General features: G+C 70.2%; 1 protein-coding gene across 1 annotated transcript; it reads right to left on the bottom strand.

The window, feature by feature from the left end:
* Positions 1 to 910: 910 nt before the first annotated feature.
* On the bottom strand, positions 911 to 6,426 carry PPP1R1B (protein phosphatase 1 regulatory inhibitor subunit 1B). Its single transcript, XM_068661099.1, is given in 10 exon segments — positions 911 to 970; positions 973 to 1,017; positions 1,144 to 1,276; positions 2,234 to 2,297; positions 2,959 to 3,089; positions 3,336 to 3,409; positions 4,063 to 4,085; positions 4,435 to 4,495; positions 5,255 to 5,417; positions 6,160 to 6,426. Coding segments are annotated over 9 exon segments (657 nt in total). The 5' UTR covers positions 5,336 to 5,417; positions 6,160 to 6,426; the 3' UTR covers positions 911 to 925.
* Between the last annotated feature and the right edge of the window lie 9,673 nt (positions 6,427 to 16,099).

Raw genomic sequence — 16,099 nt, 5'->3', positions numbered from 1 at the left:
CCCCCGAGCCCCCCAAGCCCCCCCTAAACTCCCCCAACCCCCCCCCAAAGACTCCCCTGAACCCCCCCAAGCCCCCCCGAACCCCCTCGACCCCCCCCCAGACCCCCTCTGACCCCCCCGAACCCCCTCAAGCCCCCCCCGAGACCCCAGACCCCCCCTTGAAGCCCCCCCAGAGCCCCCCCCGAGTCCCTCAGCACCCCCTAAACCCCCTCTGAACCCCCCCAGGCGCCCCCCAAGCCCCCCTGGACCCCCCCGAGACCCCAGACCCCCCCCAAACCTCCCCGAGCCCCCCCAGTGCCCCCCAACCCCCTCTGACCCCCCCAGGCACCCCCCAAACCCTGCCAACCCGCCCCGAGACCCCAGAGCCCCCCCCCCGACCCCCCCCATCACCCCCTAAACCCCCCTCTGACCCCCCCCAGGTACCTCCAAGCCCCCCCTGAACCCCCCCATGAAGCCCCCAGACCCCCCCAAACCCCCCCCCAGACCCCCCCCAAAACCCTAAACCCCCCCAAAGCCCCCCCCAGCCGCTCGGTGCCGCTCCGTACAGCTCAGCTTTATTTGGGGGGGGGGGCGCGGGCAGCGCTGGAAGCGAGCTGGGGGGGGGGGGGGAGGGGAGGGCACAGCCCCCCCCCCCACAGCCCCCCCAGAACCCCTCCTCCTGAGCCTGGGGGGCTCCATGGGTTGGGGGGGGGGCTCTGTGGGGTTGGGGGGGGTCGTGGGGTTTTTGGGGGGGGGGTCGTGGGTTTTTTTGGGGGGGGGGGCACGGCGCAGGCGAAGCGCAGGCAACGGCGGGCGGCCAGGCCGGGGGGGGGGGCACAATTTTGGGGGGGGGGTCCTGAGCAAAGCGAGGGCTGTACCGGGGGGGTTGGGGGCCTTGGGGGGGGGGGGGGGTCGTTTCCCCCCCCGGGGGGGGGGGGCTGAGCGGCTAGCTGGTGCCGGGGGGGAAGGTGGGCGAGGGGCGCTCGGTGCCGCCGGGGGGCGCGGGGGGGCCTCGGCGAAGCCCAGGGGTCTCCGCTCCTTGTTGGCGTCTGTGGGGGGGGGGGACAGCGAAATGGGGTCAGATTTTAGGGTCCTGGGGGGTCCCATGGGTGTGCGAGACCCGTGGGACCCCCCCCCACACCCCTTTGTCCCCCCCCCCCGTACCGCTGCCCCCGTCCTCGGGTCGTCGTCGTCACCCTCGGCCCCCTCGGGGTCCTCGGGGATGTCGGCCACGCTCAGCGCCTTCAGGTCCCCCCCCCGCTCCTCCAGGCCGCCGAAGGAAACCTTCTGTCCCCCTAAAGGGACGGGGACGGGGACGGGGTGGGGGCGGGCCGGGGGGTGGCCCCGGCCCCAAATCCCCCCGGGGAAAACTCAGGGGCCCAGCCCTGCGGTGTCACGGTCCCCGTGGTGGCCCTGTCCCTGTCCCCACAATGTCCCTGACCCCAAATTTTTCCAGCCCTGTCCCCATTCCCGTCCCAACCCCAGTGTCCCTATCCCCCAGTTTCTCTGTCCCTGTCCCCATCCCTGATGTCCCTGACCCCAAAGTTTCTCCATCCCCTCCCCACAGTGTCCCAAAACCCCCAGTTTCTCCATCTTTGTCCCCACCCCAGTGTCCTCGACCCCAAAACTTCTCCATCCCTGTCCCCCTCCCCACAGTGTCCCTGACCCAAAGTTTCTCCATCCCTGTCCCCGTTCCCATCCCCATCCCCACAAGTGTCCCGTCCCATGGTGTCCCCAACCCCAAAGTTTCTCTGTCCCATCCCACTGTCCTGACCCCAAAATTTCTCAGTCCCTGTCCCCATCCGTGTCCCAGCCCCCCTAATTTCTCCATCCCCCTCCTCACAGTGTCCAAATCCCCAATTTCTCCATCCCTGTCCCATCCCGTGTCCCTGACCCCAAAATTTCTCCATCCCTGTCCCCACAATGTCCCCATCCCCAGTGTCCCTATCCCCCAGTTTCTCCATCCCTGTCCCCATCCCATGTCCCTGACCCCAAAATTTCTCCATCCCTGTCCCCCTCCCCACAGTGTCCCCGACCCCAAAGTCTCTCCATCCCCTCCCCACAGTGTCCCTGTCCCCCCAATTTCTCCATCCCTGTCCCAACCCCAGTGTCTGTGACCCCAAAGTTTCTCCGTCCCCCTCCCCGCGGTGTCCCTGTCCCCATGCCGTGTCCCGCCCCCCGGGATGTCCCCGTCCCCGTGGTGTCCCCATTGTCCCCTTGGTGTCCCCGTTGTCCCCGTGGTGTCCCCGTTACTTTCCTCTTGTGCGCCTTGGTGGCGGGGAAGATGCTGCGCTCGGCTCGGACCTGGCTCCCCAGGGCTTCTTTTTTGGGGGGGGCGCAATGAGATGGGGGCAGAGGGGGCACGGGGACTCCCCCCACAGCCGGCACAACAGGGGGGGCCCCACTGGGGTCAGCAGGGCCGGAGGTGCTCCCCGGGGGGGACACCATGGCCTCGGCCCCCCCCCGTGCCCCCACCGCTGCTGGCAGCACCCAGCCACGTGTCCCCCCCCCATGTCCCCCCCTGTCCCCATGTCCCCAAATCTCCATGTCCCCCCCCGTCCCTGTGTCCCCACATCCCCATGTGCCCCCCTGTCCCCCCCATCCCCACATGTCCCCCCGTTCCCATATCCACCCCAACCCTGAGTCCCCCCCATCCCTGTCACCTCTCCGTCCTCATGTCCCCATATCCCTGTGACCCCCCCATCCCCATGTGCCCCCCATGTCCCCTCTATTCCTGTGTCCCCCCCATCCCCACGTCCCCCCTGTCCCCGTGCCCCCCCCGTCCCCATATCCCCACATCCTCATGTCCCCCCCAATCCCTGTGTCCCCTCTCCATTCCAGTGTCCCCCCCTGTCCCCATGTCCCCCCCAACCCTGTGTCCCCCCCATCCTTGTCCCCTCTCCATCCCCATACCCCCCCCATCCCCACATCCCTCCCTCCACGCCCCCCCTTGTCCCCGTGCCCCCCCCCAGCACCCACCAGGCTCGATGGCGCTGTCGGGGTCACAGGCTCTGCCCAGCTCGTGGTCCCCGTCATCGGCCTCTCCGTCCGAGCTGTCCCCCCCCCCCAGGCCGCTCTCCAGGTGGGACTGCACGATGCGCTGCATCGCTGCCGGGGGCACCAGCGTCACCCCCCCGCCCTGCTACTGGGAGCACTGGGAGCACTGGGAGAGCTGGGACCCCCCCCAATGGGAGAGCCATCGGAGGGCGGCGCGCGCAAGGTGCCACCGTGCTCAGTTTCCCCATTGGGAACACTGAGCCGGGGGGGGCTCAGCCAGCCCTGGGGGCAGCCCTAATGTGTCCCCAGCCCCAAATGTGTCCCCCCCCCCTCAGGACGGGGTCCTTGGGGTCGGTACCTTGAGCGAGGGCGGTGTGTAGGCACACGGGTTGTTCCTCTTTGGTTTCAGCAGGCAGCCCTCGCCGGAGGCTCGCTGGGGGGGGCAGAGCGGCCCGGGGGTGTCAGGACAGGGACAGGGACAGGGAGACCCCCCCGTGTTGGGGACACCCCCCCGTGTTGGGGACACCCCCCTGTGTTGGGGACATCCCCGTGTTGGGGACATCCCGTGCGGGGACACCCGCGGTCCTGCGCCCCGCACGAGCTGGGTGCCACAATGGGGACCTCCCCATGGGGACCCCGGGATGTCCCCCCCCCCAGCTTGGTGACACTTTGAAGGGGACCCCACAATGGGGAGCTGGGGTGAGACCCCCTGGGACAGGGACCCTACACTGGGGATCCCATGGGGGGGACCCAAACCCGAGCCCCCCGGCGGTGAGGATCCCGTCAGGACCCCGATGCGGTGTCCCCAGGGGTTTGGGGGGGGGTCAGCGATGAGGAGCTGAGCCCCCAGGGTCCCCGTGTCACCCCACACTGTGCACAGCCCCCGACCCCATATCCCCGTCCCCATGTCCCCGTTTGCCCGTCCCCGGGGCCAGGAGGAGGCAGGGAACTGATAAGCACCGGGACGGGACGGGATGGGGGGGCAGCGCCACGATAACCCACGGTGCCCCCCCCCACGGCCATCCCGGGGTGTACAGGGTGGGCAGGGGGCTCCTATGGGGTCGGGGCTGTGGGGGGGACACTCACCTGGTAGGGCAGGGACTCGTCCTCTGCGTCCGCGGTGCCGGGAGAGAGCGGGTGAGCGGGAGGGGGGCTGCAGCCAGCACCCCCCCTGCCCCCCCCACAGCCCCCGTCCCCCTCCCCGCCACCCTGTCCCAAACCCACCGCCCCATAGCAGAGGTGACACCGCGCCCCATATCCGCCACCCTGCCACCCCATCCCCCTGGGAGTTGTGTCCCCTCCCGTCCCCATCCCACCGCCAACCACCCCATCCCACCCCAACCACCTTGTGTCCCCCCTGCCAGCACCTCCCGTCCCCATCCCAGCCCCCTGCTGTCCCCAAAGCCCCCCCGTGCCCCTTTCCCGTCCCCCCCCGGGTGCCGTCCCGTCCCGGCTCACCTGGGGACGAGTGCTCGGAGAGCTGGAAGAGCATGGCAGGCGTGGGCCTGCGCCGGCGGATCTGGGGCACAGTGGTATCACCGGTGACCCGGGGGTCCCCAAGCCCCCCCTGCTGCCCCAGGGCTGAGGACCCCCGTGTGTCCCCCCCAGCAGGGTGCTCAGCAGCGGGGGGCAGGGGACAAGCGCGGTGCCCCACAGAGGGTCCTCGTGTTGTCCCTGACCCCCCCCCGGCTCCTCAAAGCCCCCCCACCCCGCACAGCTCCGGGTCCCGGGGGGGGCGCAGGAGCTGTGTCCCGGGGATGTCCCCTCGGGCTGCTGTCCCCCTGCCATGTCCTGTCCCCTGCGTCCCAGCCCTTCCCTCCTGTGCCGTCCCTGTCCCATTCCTGTCCCCCCCTCACCCCCCCGTGTCCCAGCCCTTCCCTCCTGTCCCGTCCCCGTCCCCCCCCTCACAACTCTCCCTGGGCACAAACCCGCGCACCTCGCAGCGCTCCCGTCCTCTCCCTGTCCCATCCTGTCCCCTCTGTCCCCATCCCATCCCATCGCCACCCTCACGTCCCCTCCTGTCCCCCCTTGTCCCTCTCTCCTCTCCCACCCCTCCTGTCCCACACCGTCCCCATCCCGTCCCCCGTTCGGCTCCCCCCCCCCACCCCCCAGCTCCCCGAACACCTCGGGACACCCCCGCCCTCCCCGAGACCCCCTGACACCGGCACCACGGGCACCCCGGGGTCCCCCCTGGCACCCTTAGGGTCACCGTGCGCAACGGTGCCGTGGCACGGGGAGGGGGGACACCGGTGTCACCCAGCTGTCACCCTGCCCTCACCATCTCCACGGCGCGGGGGTCCAGCTGGCTGGGGGGCGCCGGCACGGAGAATTGGATCTTCTTACGGTCCTTGGGGTCCATGGCCTCGGCTGTGGGGTCTCCGCCGTTGCTGCCCCGGTGCCGCGCGGGAGTTCGGCAGCGCCCGGGCTCGGCACGGCGAGGACTGAACGGGCGGAGGTGGAGAAGGCAGAACCGGCGAGGAGGAGGAGGAGGAGGAGGAGGAAGGAGAGGGAGGGAGGACACGTCTCCTACCAGCACGCTGAATTATTCATCCCCCGGGCAGGGGGGCCGAGGCCGAGGATAATGAGCCCTCGGGAGCTTCGGGGAGCCCGAGAGGGGGGCTCGAGCCCGCAGGGGTTCCTTAACCCGTTCCCCTCCGGGGGGGGCCCAATTCTGGGGGCTTTGGGGCCGGGCTGGGCTGGTGGTGGCCACGGGAGTCCCCGGTAGCCGGTGCCTCAGTTTCCCCGCAGGGCAAGGTGGGCATCGGGTGGGGGGGACAACGCAGGGCATGGCCTCGGGGCTGCCCCATGGCATGGGGAAACCCAGCCCGGGACAGGGATCTGCCTGGGGGGGGGGGGGAGATCCTGTAAGCACAGTGGGGACATGGGACCCCGAAACGTCCCACTGTCCTCGTGCTGGGGACCCACGCTGCCACCAGCCGTGACCCTGGGGTGTCCCCATGGCAGGGGACTGCGCCGCCACCCAAACCATACCTGGCTCTGCCCCGGCTCCCTGCGGGTTTCCCCCACGGAAAATTCCACCAAACCCCAAACTTCCTTCCTGGAGGAGCAGCAGGGAAGGGGGGTGAACCTGAATCCGCCTGCCCCCCCCCCGTTCCCACAGCTCCACGTAAAAAACCCCAGGGGTGACTTTGGCCGGGCCGTGGGAGCCGGGGACGCACCCACCCCTGGCACGGCTCCAGCCACCGGCGAGGTCCCGGCCGGCCCCACAGGCCCCGTACCTGGGTGCCTGGGGCTGCACGTGGAGGGTTTCTGCCCCCAAACCCCACACGGGACAACCACCGGCAGCCAGACCTCACCCCCGGACACCGGGACCGTCCCGAATTAGGGCCGGGGGCCAGGCGGTGCCGTTGGCGCTGAGGAAGGCGGGCGCTGGCGCGGAGCGAGGAAGGGGGGTGCCGGGGTGCTGGCTCCAGCCCCCGGATCTCCCGGTGCTCCAACGGCTGCGGGTGGCTGCGGGCCAGGAACCGTGGCTGGAGCAAAATATTTACCCGAATGGCACGGTGCCACGGTGCAGCCTCCCTCCCGCCCGCCCAGCCCCGTACGGCCCCGTACGCCCCGTGCGCCCAGGTGCAAGCAGAACCCCGCGTCCTCGTGGCCATGGGGCCGAGTCCCCGCATGGGGCACAGCCCGGGGATTGATGGTGTGGAGAGGGATGGGGGGGGGTGAAGCTGGGCCCCCACGGCCACCCCGTGCCAGGTGCCAGGCCCCCGAGCATCGTCCCCTGTCCCCCATCCCCGTGTGGGACCCGCAGTCGTTATGGCAACAGGTCCCCGGGCTCCCTCCCGCTGCCGTTCCCACTCCTCCCGCGCACGAAGGCGCAGAGCGAGGGGTGGCCGGGTCCCCTCCCGCGCTGCGGCAGCACGAGCACCCACGGGCCCCGGGAATGGGCCCCGGGAACAGAACGGCCCCCGCCTGCACCCACACAACCCCATGGCACGGCCGGGCTGGGTGCAGGGGTGCGCCCGTGGCCGTGGCACCGGCAAACCGTGCCGGGGAGGGGACGCGGTGCCCCAGCCCCGTGCCCCGACAACCGTGCCACGAGCTGGAGATGGACGGGGTCCTGCTCTTGTGGGTCAGCTTTGGCCAGCCCTACAGGCACCCAGGTTGGTGCCGTGCATCTTGTGCCATCCTGTGCCATCCTGTGCCATCCTGTGCCGTGCCGTGCCATGCTGCGGGGGCTGCAGCTCGCACGGCAGCGAATCCTCCTGCAGAGAAAGTAAAAATAGCAGCAGCAGGGCTCGGGGAAGTGGCGCTCGGCCCCAACGGTGGAGGAGAAGGAGCCTTCGCCACCGGCACGGGGACAACGGGGCCTCGGGGATGGGCACGGAGGGGACGGGGCGGTGGGGACACTGTGGGGGAACGGGGTGCTGCGGGGACGAGTATGATGGGAATTGGGAAGTGTAGGGTCAGGGTTTGGGGACAGCGTCCTGGGGACAGGGCAGCACGGGGATGGGGCAGCACGGGGACGGGGGAACAAGGGGATGGAGCACCCTGGGGATGGGGCATCCTAGGGACAGGGCACCCTAGGGACAGGGCACCCTGTGGAGGGGGCACCCTGGGGAGGGGGCACCCTGGGGCTGGGGCGTCGTGGGGCCAGGGCAGGCCAGGCACAAGGCGCCATGGGGCTGGGAGGATGCTGGGACTCAGACCAAAAGGTGAGTGAGGGGGGGGCGGAGAGGGGGCGGGGCGATGGAGGGGGCGTGTCTCGGGGGGGGCAGTGGGTGCTGAGTGCCAGGACCCCCCCCCATGTACCCCTCAAGGGCTGGGCACCCCCTTTCCTCCCAGCTTGGGGTGCAGGGGTCCTGCCCGACCCTGCGGGGGGGGGCGCAGGGACCACTCCTGGAGACCCCCCCTTGCTCCTGGGGTCCCCCCCTGCTCCCCCAGGGCTGGGCACCCACTGCCCCCCCCCCAGTACCCCTTTGCAGCCCCTACCAAGCACAGGGCCCCCCCCCATTCCCCACCGCAGCCCCCCCAGCCCGGAGCGGGGGCGGCAGGGTGGGGGCCGGGAGCTCCCCGGGGTGCAGAGGAGGTGCCGGGTGTGGGAACACGCGTGGGAACGCGCGTGGGAGCAGGCGGGGGCGGCAGAATTAGGGGGGGGGGGCACGGGAACCTTAACCCCTTCCCTGCTGGAAGCCCCCCTCCAGCGAGAAGCCTCGGGGGGGGGGGGATGCTGAAAAGGGAAGGGGGCACCGGGGGGCTGCCCCCTCCCCAAATGGCGCTGCACCGGGGGGGGGCGTGCGGCACGGTGCCCCCCTCTCCATCCCCCCCCCCCGGGCACCTCGCTGTGCGCAACGGGGAAACTGAGGCACGGAGAAGCGGGGGCAGGACCGGGGGGGCTGCAACCCCGGACCCCCACCCCCCTCCCCACCATGGGGGGGCTTCCACCCCACATCCCTTCCAAGAAGGTTGGGGGGGCTCCAACGCGTCCCCGTGCCCCCAGCAGGGTGGCGGGGGGGGACACACGAGCCCACGGCCCTGCAGGACGGGGGGGCCCCGTCCCCATGTCCCCAGCAGGGGGGGGTGGAGGCTGCGCCCCCCCCTCTGTCCCCGGTGTCACCGGCGCTGCAGCGCGCTGCCGGCAGGTGTCAGCCCCGGCGCGGTGGCACGGCGGGGCCGGGGCTGGCACGGGGGGGGCACAGCGTAACCGGCACCGGAGCGGCTCCCCCCGTCCTCCCGGGGCTGCCCCGAGTAACACCGGGGGGGCTCCGGGGCGAGCAGCGGTGGGAGATGCGCATCCCCCCCCGCCCCCTCTCCAGGGTACCCGGGGGGGGGGGTGCGCTCATCCTGCCCTGGGGGGTACGGGGTTAAACCGGGAGAGGAGGTCCCGAGGAGGGGAGGGGGCGGCGGTGAGAGAGGGAAAAAACTGGGGGGGGTGGGGTGGGGGGGCATCACCCAGCCGTGCCTCAGTTTCCCCACCCATAACACGCGTCCTGGGGCAGAAGCCCCCGGTGCCACCTTCCCTTTCCCAGGGATGGGACCCCAGGGGATGGATGAGACCCCAGGGAATGGGACCCCAGGGAATGTGACCCCAGGGGACCCCCCCACCGTGCTGGGCACCCTAGGGACCACCCAACCCCACTCCCACCCCCCCACTACCCCACAGGGACCCCTCGCAGGGAGGGAGGGCAGCCGGCCCGTGCCGAGCCGAGCCGAGCCGAGCCGAGCCCAGGCGCACGCACAGCCCAGTTTGCTGCCTCCATTCCCAGAAGAAAGACTAAAGTTAAAACATCTGTTAATTTATAAACCAATTTAACCATGACTGGTTAATAAATAGCTAACAGCTGCCAGCCCCGCTACCCCGCCGCCCCGTTGAGGGGCACTCTGGGAGCGCGGGTGCGAGCGATTCCTCCAGCCGGGCTCTCCTCCACCCCTTGTTTCTCCCCCACCACCACCCCTTTTTGTTGTGCCTCGTCCCCAGCGGGTGGCCCCGAGGTCCCCTGGGGATGCGGGTGGCCCAAGTGTGTGCAGGGCAGGTGGTGGCCACGCGGCGAGGGTTGGGGTTCGCCGGGGGGAGCCCGGTGCCCACGGTGAGGGGTCCTGGGCAAGGGGCTCCCGGGTGGATCCACACGGGGAGGGACACGCAGGCAGGCAGCGGGTACGAGAGCTGAGAGGTGCCTGAGGGGGTGCTCAGGAGGTGGGGGGACAGGGGACAGTGGCACTGAAGTCCCTGTTGTGGGTGGTGTCACATAGGGTGGCCGAGCACAGGCTGCAGCCCCTGCCTCGCCTGCTTAAAGGGTGGGGACACGGGGGCATAGGGGCATGGGGACAGGGGGGCACAGGAACACAGGGATATGGGAACATGGGGACACAAGGACACAGGGACATGGGGACACAGGAACATGGGGACCCGTGGACATGAGCCCCTGTGGATGGGATGTTCTGGGGCTGCTGGTGTAGGGGATTTGGGGAGGTGTGGGGGGGGTGTGTGTGCACAGAGCAGGTGCATGCACGGAGCTTGCAGGGGGGGTGTTTGTGTGCAGGGGATGTGCACGTGTGTGTGTGTGCAGGGGAGTTACACGAACGTGTGTGCCTCTGTGTGCACGGGATGTGCACGTGTGTGTGTCTGCGTGCGCACGGGATGCGCATGCCCATGCGTGTGTGCGCACAGATTTCTGTGGGGCTGTGCAGGAGCTGCGTGTGCACAGGGTGCGTGTGCACAGAGTGCCCGGGGTGGTGCCCATACGCGTGCAGGGTCCGTGTGTGCCCCCTCCCAGCGGTGCCGTGACTCCCCCGTTTCTCCCCAGCACCCGGTGTCCCCACGGGACCGTGGCGCATCCCTTGGCCCACGCAGGATGGCACAGGACGACTGGAGCATCCTCGGACCACGTGGATCCAGGAGGGCAGCGGGCACAGAAGGGCCTGGCCCAGGGATGGATGGAAATGTGGGGACCCCCCCGAACCCCCAGCCCTGTCCCCGCCACCCGGGGCCGAGCAGGGTCACCGTGCCGGGCGCGAGCCCCTTCCCGTCCGCGCGTGCACCGACACATGTCGCAATAGTAATGTAATTTGTAAGTTAACAATGGGCAGCTTGAGGTTTATATTTAATTACAACGTTTGCACCAACCTGAACTCACCCTTATTCATCAATAATGCATGGGTTTGTGTTTATCGCTGCTTAATTAATCTGTGCTTACGACAATTAAAGGCTTGCAAAATCCCCAAAGGTGGCGGCGGGGAGCGGCTGCGCGGCGGCAGCGGGAGCAGGAGCCGCGGCCAGGAGGGGAGCAGCGGCCGGGCCCCCCCAGGGCTGAGCGAGGGCAGGGAGCAGCCACAGACCCCCTACCCATTGGGGTGACCCCACAACGTGCCTCAGTTTCCCCAGGGACGCTCTGTGCGCCCCCAGAGCCCCCCATCCCTCCTCGCCCGCCTTCTCCCCGCGTGCCGCTCGAGCTGCCCGGCTCGGCCCCTTCTCCTCCATCCCTTCGCCCTCCCGGGCCGGGTGCCAGGAGTGGGGGGCCGGGGAGGGGGCTCGGGGGGGGGGGCCAGGCCAGCTCTGCGCCTTTAAGCGCGGCGCGGCGCGGCTGTCCCGGATCAGCCGGAGCGCCTATTAAAATTTTATGCGAAGTGTAAATGGGCCAGGTCTCCAGCTTCCCGCTCCCTCCGAATGATTTATTACTCGCAAATACCACAGAACTAATTAGTATAGTAATTAATTAATACGAATTTGCATATTTGCATGTGCAATTAGTGCAGTGGAGTGATTACTCTGAAAATGAGAAGTTGGGCTCGTCAGATGGCAGAGTGAACTGGAGTGGAAAAGCCTCGTGCAAATGAACCCGGGCGGCGGCGGCACGCGGCGGCACGCGGCCCCGGCACCGCGGCGCACCGGGAGCCACCGGGCTCCACGCTGGGTCCCGTGCCTCGCTGGGGAGGGGGCTGCTCGGCCCCAGGACCCCCTCCCCAAAACCCAGCCTGGGCCTGGCCCCAGGCCCCCGCCATGGGGACCGCTGCAACCATCGGCCATCTCCATGGTGACTCGCCGTGCCAGGCGCATCGCCATGGTAACGGGCCGCAGCCTCGCCATGGCGACTGTCGTCACCGGCGCCGTGTCACCATGGAGACTGCATCGTCCCCCCCCCCCTCCCCTACACCCCCCCCCCAAGACCCCCTCCCCATCACCGTTCCCCAAATCCGAGCCCTTCCCGAATGGTGCCGGGGGTTGGGATTGTTGGAGGGGGGTCCTGATGGTCCCCGGGGTGGGGACCCCAAAGCTGTGGGGTGTGTGTGTGGGGGGGCCCAAAGCATCTGGGAATTGGGGTGGGGGGGCCCAAAGCACCCAGGGGTGGGGGCGTGAGGGTCCCGAAATGCTGGGTGCTGGGGAGGGGCCACACTGCCCTGGGGCGGGCGAGGAGAGCGAGACCCCACGCTGGCAGCACAGGGCCAGGCCCACCCCCATGGGCTGGCACCTTGAGACCCCCCCAATTTGGGGGGGGAGGGCAGCACCCCCCAGCCCCACAGCTCCGATTCTGGCCCTTTTTCTTTGTCCCTGACACCTCCCCAAACCCCTTAATGGTTGCCCCAAGCCCCCCGCCCCGCTGCGCCCTGCCGCCACCGGCTGGGACGGCCACCTTGGGGACATCACGGGTTGGGGGGGGGACACAGTAGAGGGGGTGGGCAGCCCCCGCACGCTGCGTGCCCCCTCCCTCATGCCCCGCCAGCTCCCTGCGGCGGGCCCAAGCGGATGCCATCTGCTGTGGGGGGGCCGGGGGGGCTGGCGCCAGCAGCGCTCCGTCACCCGCGCTGAGCTGTGCCCACGCTGGTGCCACCACCGGGCTGTGCCCCCCGTCCCCCCCCCCCACCCCTTCCAATGCTCCCCCCTGCCCACAACCCGCGGTTCCTGGGGCCTTGTGGTGTCACAGCCCCCGTTGTGACCTCGCTGGTGGCCCTGGGACCTCACCAAGGGCAGCTCTGGTGGCACAGCAGCCCCCCCCTACCCCACCCTGGTGGGTCCCCAAATGGTGTAGGGGGCGCAGCAGCAGGGAGGGGCTGGGCTCACCCCAGCAACCACCAGGTGACAAAGGGGACCTGAGCCCCAGGACCCCTGGCATCCACCCAAGACCCCCCCAAAGGATCCGGCACTGGGGACAATTCCCGGGTGTCTGCCCCGGTGACACCGTGGGTGACACTGTTGGTGACACCGTTGGTGACACCGCGCCTCCCAGCCACGCTGCAGGTCCGTGGATGTGGCGAGTGACAATGGGTGGCAGGGGATGGGTCCTGGGATGATTCCGGGGGGGGGGGGATCGGCCCCATCCCATGGCCAGGAGCCCCCCCAGGGCCTCTGGGCTGGTCACAGCCTTTCCCCATCCTCCTCCTCCTGCAAAAGGGGAATTTTCTGACAGCTCCCCCCAGCTCCTGGCTGAGTCCCAACCCCGCCCGCCTCGAGACCGCCCCTTTCTGCCCTGCTGTGCCTCAGTTTCCCTCTGCCACCCGCTCCCCCCACTCCAGGCTTCTCCATCCAGCCCGGGACCCCGCGGTCCCACAGCAGGGACACCCGGGCAGGGCACCCTCAGCCCCATCCCCTTGAGGTGCCCCCGCCCTGCGGTCAGGGACCCGCTCACCGCTGACTCCACGGCACCCGGGGGTGGCTCCCACGAGGGAGAGCAGCTCCGGGGCCACTTTGTCCCCACGGGCAGCAGGGGATGGGGACAGGGATGGGGCTGGGGACAGGCTGAGCTCCTGCCGCTCTCTTCCTGCGCTGACACATCCCCGGCGGTGGCTGCGCCGCGCGTTCGCGCATCCATCTCTCCCAGCCTTCACCTCCCAGAAATATTGCAGCACGCAGCCAGCTCCATCTGGCAGCGCGGCCCCCCCCCCGCCGCGGCTCGCGGGGAGACGCCGAAATGGCCCCGAGCCGGCCCCGCCGGGGCTCAGCCCCACACCGAGGGGGCCAGCAACCCCCACACCCCCATTTTGGCCCCCTCCCCGGCTCCGGTGCCCCTCCGAATGCCCGTGTGCCCCCTGTGCCACCGCCACTTTCTGGGGCTGAGCCACGTCACCACCTCCGGGAGACCCCACCGCTGCGGGCACCGTCCCCATCCTGCTGCAGGGGAGGGGAAGGGACACGGGGGGTGGTTTTGGTGGAGGAGGGGGCTTCGATCAGCACCGAAAATCCCGGCCTTGGCTGCTCGGAGAGGTCAACGCGGCCTCGCCTTCGCCCTCCTGCCCCACAGCCCCGTTCCCACAGCGCTCGGGGACGGATCCTGTGCGTGGAGCCCCCAGGGCTGTGGTGCTGGGGAGCCCAGCTCCGAAATCAGGATGGGGCCGCCCCACGCCCAACAGTGCCCACACCTCCGGCAACCACAGCAGAGGGGACAGCACGGGGACAGCGAGGGGACAGCGCGGGGGTCCCGCACGGGCCGGCCGAGGGTGTGCGGCACCGCTGCGGCCCCAGCACAATTAAGCAGCCAGTTTGGGTTTTCATCTCCCCGTGCCCCTTTCATCTGCGCTCCCTGTTTCATGTCTCCACTTTCTTCTCTCTCCAAGCGGCTGTGCATGCTGATGAGGCGCCAGCCCCGCTCCCAGCCCTCGCCACGCGCCTGCTGCTAATGAGGCTTTAAAGGATGCGCCCGGCCGGGCCACGCCGGCTCCTCCTGCCCCTGCCCCAGCCCCTCATGCGCCGGGGCGGCCGCGCTCGCTGACCCCCGGGCGTCCCCTTGGCCTTGGGCAGCTCCGTAGCCCTGTGGTCCCCCGGGCCATGGCGCTGCCCACCCAGCCATGCCTAAAAAATGAAGGTGGAAGTGGCCGAGGGAGCCGGACCCCCCCTGCGATGCACCAGGAGCCTTCATCCCAGGGGGCTCTCGCTCCCACCGGGCACCGCAGGAGGATGTGGCACCGGCACCGGCACGGCTGGGCCCTGCCTCCCCGCAGGCCGGCGCCAGCCCAGGTGCCATCTGCTTGGCCACAGCCGTGAGTGACAGCGTGCGAGCTGTCCCCCCCCCCCCTCGCTGCCGGTGGAGGTCCCCCCGTCACGTGCCAGCCCCGTCACCTGCACCGGGGCGGTGGGAGACGCGGCCGCTGGCACAGACCCCGCGGCCGGGCACGGCGAGCCCTTTGTCTGCGTGCACGCAGCAGCCCCGGCCACCACCGGGCCACCGTGTCCCCAACGTGTCCCCACGGCACGTGCCCGGTGTCGCCAGGCCTATTTGGGGACGGAGGGCTGAGAGCAGGGCTGCCATCTGTGTCCCTCGAGCCGGGCACGGGGCTGGGGGGCTCACGGGGACAGAGGGCACCCAGGGTGGAGCCGTGATGGGCAGGAATTTGGGAGGGGCAGCGATGGCTGCAGGGCGAGTTGGGGGGGGGGACAGAGACACAACGCACCCAGGGGTGTCCCCGTGACTGAGCCGGGAGGGGTCTGGTCCCATGGGGGGGTTGGGGGGGGCATTCACAGCCTGTGCACGGTGCACGGTGCGTGGGGCACGGCCAGGACAGGGCTGTCCCCAGCCTGGAGAGGACACACGACCCCTGGGGACACGTCGGGGGGCAGCACCCCCAGGCCCTGCCGGGGGCACCCAACCCTCAGCAGCACCGGGATGGGCTGGGGGCCGCTCTGCTGCCGTTTGGGGCCGCAGCGGGGTCGGTGCCAGCTCTCCCCGCACCAGGTTGCAAACCCGGGGGAAACGCAGCAGCCATTTTTGGCTGGCGCACGCGGCGGGGCCGGCACAACGGGGCCGGGTGCTGGCGGCTCCCAGGGGGGTCAGGAGGTGCTGGGGGGGGCTCCAAGGTGCTGCCGGAGGGTGCGTGGTGCCGCGGTGGGCGAGGAGGCACACGGCAGACAAAGGCCTCACGGGCGGCACCGCGGCACCACGGCACAGCTGGGCCTCGGCCGCCGGCACCGAGGGACCCGCGCGTGGCCACGGGGATCCCCGTGCACTGGGGAGGTCGTGCACGAGTGTGCAAGCGCCTGCGTGTGCGCGTGCACGGGGGTGTGCACACGTAGGAGGGTGCCAAGGGCTGGATGTGTTTTTTCCGCAGGGCCGTGCCGCTGGCTTTGCAGAGAAAGGCTGGCACCGGTGCGCAGCCCGGGGGGTGCCGGAGGGGGCCGGGGACACTGGCAGAGCCACCACGTGTGAGGACCCACGGCCCTGCAGCCCCCCCCTGCCCTCCCCACGCCACGGGCAGCCCCTGCCCACCCTGGCACGGCCGAAATGGGCACCGGCACCGCCGCCACCTCCCGTGGGCCCTGCCCGGCTGCAGCCCCCAGCCCACGCCGTGCCCCCACGCCGCGACCAGCCCCGCTCGGCTGGCGGCTGCGGGTGGGGACGGAGCCGGGCGAGCCGCCGTGCCGTTTTGCGGCGAGCCGCAGATGCCAGCTCGTGGCGAGGGTCCCCGTGGCGTCCCCCCCCCTCGCCCCGGCACCCCCGGCCACCCCCGGCACGTGCGGGCCGAGCGGGGTGCCCGTCTCCCCGCCGCCCTGCCCGCTCGCTCCATTGTTCAGCCCCAGCCCTGCTATCGCCTGCATCTCGCCCAGGTCCCATTTTGCGGCGTGTAGGCAGATCTGTAGATTTGGAAGGTTTTTTTTTTTTTTTTTTTTCTTTTTTTTTTTTTTTTTGAGTACAGAGTGACAGATGGCGAGTCCTCCTTCCCCAGAGAGACAAATCTC

Source organism: Anas acuta, chromosome 25 (genome assembly GCF_963932015.1).
Source record: "Anas acuta chromosome 25, bAnaAcu1.1, whole genome shotgun sequence".
NCBI classification, from domain to species: Eukaryota; Metazoa; Chordata; class Aves; order Anseriformes; family Anatidae; genus Anas; species Anas acuta.
This window is presented reverse-complemented; position numbering and strand designations above follow the sequence as displayed.